This window comes from Sinocyclocheilus grahami, unplaced genomic scaffold (genome assembly GCF_001515645.1).
Source record: "Sinocyclocheilus grahami isolate Dianchi unplaced genomic scaffold, SAMN03320097.WGS_v1.1 scaffold230.1, whole genome shotgun sequence".
NCBI lineage: Eukaryota > Metazoa > Chordata > Actinopteri > Cypriniformes > Cyprinidae > Sinocyclocheilus > Sinocyclocheilus grahami.
In genome coordinates, this window is record NW_015505409.1 from 1923610 (window position 1) to 1929549 (window position 5940).

The window sequence follows — 5940 nt, forward strand, 5'->3', positions numbered from 1 at the left end:
CGATTATGAAATCGAAGAAATCGTTCTCGATAATGACAGCTGTTTGCATAGCTTCTCCGTGAACTACGGCTCTGTGAAGTAAATGCTGCTCCATCTGAAAGCATGTGAAAATACCACATTTAATAATTTTTACTACAAACTCACTTCATAACGTCAGTCGAGTGTTTGAAATAAATCCTTCTGTGAGATGATGTGGCTTCTTACACAGAATAAGGCACGCAGCATATTTCATAGTATTTAAGCAGTGATAATTTTCATTAAAATAAAGTATATTTATAATGCAATGCCTTTATCACTGCTTAAATACTATGAAATATGCTGCGTGCCTTATTCTGTGTAAGAAGCCACATCATCTCACAGAAGGATTTATTTCAAACACTCGACTGACGTTATGAAGTGAGTTTGTAGTAAAAATTATTAAATGTGGTATTTTCACATGCTTTCAGATGGAGCAGCATTTACTTCACAGAGCCGTAGTTCACGGAGAAGCTATGCAAACAGCTGTCATTATCGAGAACGATTTCTTCGATTTCATAATCGCGCAATAAAATCGTCCGCAATTTTTTTGCATAACTTGTCAGTGAACTACGGCTATGTGTAGTAAATTCTGCTCCATCTGAAAGCACGTGATGATGATTTCCTGCTGATTACATAACCGACTATCAAAATGCATTCGATTAATCGTGCAGCCCTACGCTGAACTGTGTAACAGACTGGACGAGCGTACATTATTCCCTCACACAGACACTGCCAAACCTATTTAGTGTCATAATCATAGGTCACTAATGGAATTACCCTCCAGCATGGCTATACTTCAATATAATTCAGATTTTATGACTCTGGGAAGGTAGGGCAAAGAAAAACAGTAAAAAGGAATCATCAACTTCCCAGGCCTCGGCATTCCTCAAGAGAGGACTAAAGACAGCGTCCTATTAAACTCAACACTTGTACACTCATTACACATACACAAGCACTGGAGTTGCCGTTTTTCAGCACACTGGCCAAATAAGGGCTAGTAGCATGATAAACAGACCCAGAGCCAACCAGACTGACCTCAGAACTATAAAATAGTAACTGCTGATTCGATGACTTCAGGCAGGGCTCAAACTAATCTAGAACAGTCCAGAAGAGTAAGCTTTCAGTTGCTACTGCCGTTCACATGAGTCACGGGGGCAGACTTTGCCAGCCACACATGGACTCAATGGGTGGGTGGAGATGTGATGCTGGCTATTCAAGGAAACTTATCTGCAAATGCTCATATCCACCCATCAATAAACAAGCTTTAGAATGACTGCAGGGGTTTAGCTAGGGTTACACTACATGCAATAATAATAAACAGCACAATGCCATCATCTTGTGCATTTCTGCACAGAATCAAAACTTGCTGCTATTCAGCATAGTTTAGTCAGAGTCAAATTAAGTGTAGAAGAAATGGTTACAATTAGGGGTTTAAAAAGGTTTTAACACATCATATTTAATAGTTTAATTTATATTAGTGCTGTCAAACGATTAATCGCGATTAATCGCATCCGAAATAAAAGTTTTTGTTTACATAATATATGTGTGTGTGCTGTGTATATTTATTATGTATGTATAAATACAAACACATTAATGCATACATTTTGAAAATATTTACATGTATACATTTATATTCATATAATTTATATTATATATAAATATATTTAATATACAAACAAAATATTTTTTTGTGCATGTGTGTGTATTTATATATAAAATTTATATACCTTACATTTATAGATGTAATGTAAAAAAAATAAAAATAAAAACTTTAGCATTAAACTGATTAAACGTAACAAAGACATTTACAACGTTACATAAGATTTCCATTTCAGATAAATGCTGCTCTTTTGAACTTTCTAATTAAAGAACCCTAAAAATGTTTTGCACACAAAATTATTGAGCAGCACCACTGTTTTCAATATTATTAATAATAAATGTTTCTTAAGCATCAAATAAAATGAGCATCAAAAAAAATCTGAATATTTTCTGAAAATCACGCGACACTGAAAACTGGAGTAATAATGCTAAAAATTCAGCTTTGGCATCACAGAAATAAATTACATTTAAAAGATATTAAAATAGAAAACAGTTACTTTAAATTGCAACAATATTTCAAATAATTATCGCTTTTCTGTTTTTTGATCAAATAAACAGTTTTGGTAAGCATGAGAAGCTTTCTTCAAAAACATTTTAAAAATATTACACACACTGCTATATTCTCAAGGAAAGTTTTAGCTATATCTATTAATCTCTTGATTTAAAGATGGGCCTTATCCACCATGACAAATTCAATGTACTGTATATTTTCATTAGTTTAAGTAAATGTTAAGCAAATGTAAGGAAGGGTGACGTACCATCACGGTGCAGTCTTCAGATCCACTAGCGATGACATGGTCATTGTGAGGGCACCAGTCAATGTCCAGAACAGGGCCAGTGTGGCCACATACTGTAGGGTAGGCCTTATCAATACGGCCCGACTGCAGAGAGAAAACAAAGACAAATATTAGGTTATGAGAGCATTGGGCCCTTTGGGTAAATGAAATGAGCTCGGACAATGCCAGCCAAGCTCTACGTAACACCAAAACAAACACTTATGCCCTGGCCTGCGCTCATGAAATGAGGGGGAGAGAAAGCCATTCTTCTCCAAATAATCAAACAATAGCTCATCCTGTCATTCGAATCGACTGCAGAAACATTTACACAGGACAGCTGATTTATAATAAAAACAGAGTGCGGGGCTTTTGATCTCGCAGCTCGGCTTCCAAATGCAGACACAGAAATACGCGTGCAACGGGCCCTTGGCCCTTTCACTCAGAGTGAAAGGTCACACGAGGAGGTTTGGGAGTGAAGAAAGTGTGAGAAAGTCTAAATGAGACAGCAAATGGAGTTTAAAAAAGCATCTATGATAATAATAAATAAACCGCTACAGTTAAATACTAAATGAAATAATCGTAATTAAATAAATACTTAAGAATAATAAAGAAGAGTATAATAATAAATAGTAAGAATATATCAATTCTATTTTATTTTGTTGAAAATACACATTTAACTAATACTGGGAATAGAACAATAAAAGTTAAACATTTTATTTTTGTAAAATAGTATTTGATTCCTTGAATCATTTTTTTTCTCTCTCTCTCTCTCCAAATGGTCTGTTTAAATTAATCAGCTCAGAGATTGTTTTGGCATCACAAATCAAAAATGTTTACCACAGTGAAATAATGAATAAATAAAACGCATTCTATTTTATTCAGTTCATTAAATTTAGAGATTTGTTGGCATCCCAAGTCAAAATTTGAATTTAATAATATTAAATAAAAAAAATTAATATCTGTAAATAATATTGGTGCATATAAATAAAATCAACAGTGTGGAAATATATATTTTTTCAATTATATTAGGATTTTGTATTTAAAGATTTGGACCGTCACCTCCAATGCGACTGTTTGCACGCACGTTTGTATATGAAAAACAGTGTTGCTCTTCATTCTGAACACCTTATGTAATACTATTATACAATGTACAGGCCTGAAGACTAGGAAAAAATACAACAGAAGATTTCCCTCCTCTCCCTTGCACACAGAAAACAAAGCAGCCAAATAAAGGCACGGCTGTGGTCCCATGCCCAGTCAGCTGATTTCCTGATGACATCAGTGCCCTCTGCTCTCCGGGTCACGACCTTTGATCTCTGCACAGGGCTGTGTGATCAGGTGTCATCTGATGGAGAGACGACCGCACCCACACTTTGTCCACGTGGCTGCTGTGCCTATGGTGTGATGATATTACAGCAGGAAGCCCAGCCCAGCGGAGCACAAGAGCCTGGGCTTTTCTCAGGCCCAGCCTGCACAAAAAGACTCTACCCACCTGTGCAGAAAACCACTCTGTGCGTGTACACATTCCTTCTCATGTCTGGGCATGGTTATAACACAGCCTTCTGAAAGAGAAACTATAACTTTCACAGCTATTTGTGAGCTAACCACCCCGAATGAGAAGAACTGATAAGGTGCCAAAACAGCATTTCACAAGAAAAGATCAAAGGTAATTAGAAAGAAAGGGAGATAGAGGAATACGCAAGATGATGTTCTTAAGACATAGAAAATAATTCAAGATTACCAATCACTTCATGAACAGCTAAACAAACACACAGACATACAGTGCTGCTGCTCGCCACTAAAAACAGAATTCACTTAAGGCTCCTACTTCACGGTCCAGCTGTAGGCAGCAGTCTGTCAACCATCACATGCACCAGACAACAAACCAAGATACGTGCTGGCATGAGACTAGTGTGAGAGAATCACTGATGTTGTCTGTGTTGTGAAGTTATGACGATGTACTGCTGCTAAACACGATACATGCAGAAAGGAATGTAACTACCTGTAAAGCGATGCAGGAAAGAGTCACGTAAATAGAAGGTCATACATCTAGAAACGCATTAAGACCTTTCAACAGTCCAAGAATAAGCATTTTACTGAAGAATTCACATGCTTTTGAAAAAAAATCTAGATAAACATTTCTGCTTTTAAACCCTGCTTACTGTAAATTTTATAAAAACATAAAATATATGTAAAATAAAAAGAAACGAATAAAATAAAATAAAAGAGATATAGGCAATCCATGGCCAGCAGTCCTTCCAAATACCACGTGCCGCAAGTGCTTTTGAAAAAAAATCTAGATAAACATTTCTGCTTTTAAACCCTGCTTACTGTCAATTTTATAAAAACATAAAATATATGTAAAATAAAAAGAAACGAATAAAATAAAATAAAATAAAAGAGATATAGGCAATCCATGGCCAGCAGTCCTTCCAAATACCACGTGCCGCAAGAGAAAACATACCAAGAACTAGGGCTGTGCGATTAATCGAAATCGCGATTTGAGACGTTGCGATTTGCTAATCGCAAAGCCTGCGATGTGGACGCGATATTACTGTTCCAGAGCATATGCATGACAGCCAGCCTTGAGTTGCAGTCTTACTTGCCCTGGGCAAGAGTGAGCACACCTCCGTTCTCCCCAATCAGCCCTGCTCTAGCCAACTGCGTAAACACCCTTCGATAGTTAGGCAAATTTAAACTAAAGAAAAACGTATGCAACTTAAGCTTCGAAATGACAGACAACTAACAAAAAAATTTAATTTGCAAGAGCTGCGTCACAGCGCATATCAAGAGCTCCCGTATCGGTTCTGTTTTCAGTACTGGAGAATAAAAGATACATTCTTAGATATTTTTGTTAGTACGTGAACGTTATCTTAAACATTTTATCTCCCAAACAGATTAATTTGAAATAAGTTTATAATGCATGTTGGCTATTCCCAATTCAGAAGAGCGCACACACAGCCTGTGTCTGTGAATGCTTCTCATACTCGCTCCTCTCTGCCCCACGCGGCCAGAATCCCGCGTCACGGACGAGCCGTTCACGCTCGCCGCACTCACGCAGCCTGTCTCGTAATGCTCGTTTTTACTCACAAGTCTCCGCGAGCACATCTGATTTTTGTTAGTACGTGAACGTTATCTTAAACATTTTATCTCCCAAACAGATTAATTTGAAATAAGTTTATAATGCATGTTGGCTATTCCCAATTCAGAAGAGCGCACACACAGCCTGTGTCTGTGAATGCTTCTCATACTCGCTCCTCTCTGCCCCAAGTGGCGCGAATCCCGCATCATGGATGAGACGTTCATGCTTGCCGCACTCACGCAGCCTGTCTCGTAATGCTCGTTTATACTCACAAGACTCCACGAGCACATCTGGCAGTATGGATGAGGCTTGACGCACGGGCACAACTGCTTCACTTGGATGAAATGAAACATTCAGCACATTTTCACTTGTTCTTAAAATCCCAAATACTTAAAATGAATAAATCAGCCTATGTAACATATGTAATACTTTAATAATTTACTTAAGAAATACAGTTCTTTATTT

The 5940-nt window shown here is 37.2% G+C and overlaps 1 protein-coding gene across 1 annotated transcript in view; it reads right to left on the reverse strand.

The window, feature by feature from the left end:
* The window catches only part of LOC107597328 (uncharacterized), a 94554-nt gene that overhangs the window by 15584 nt on the left and 73030 nt on the right, over window positions 1-5940 (reverse strand). The window contains exon 3 of the mRNA XM_016288342.1: window positions 2376-2498. Coding sequence (XP_016143828.1) covers window positions 2376-2498 — 123 coding nt within the window. The remainder of the gene's footprint in view (window positions 1-2375; window positions 2499-5940) is intronic.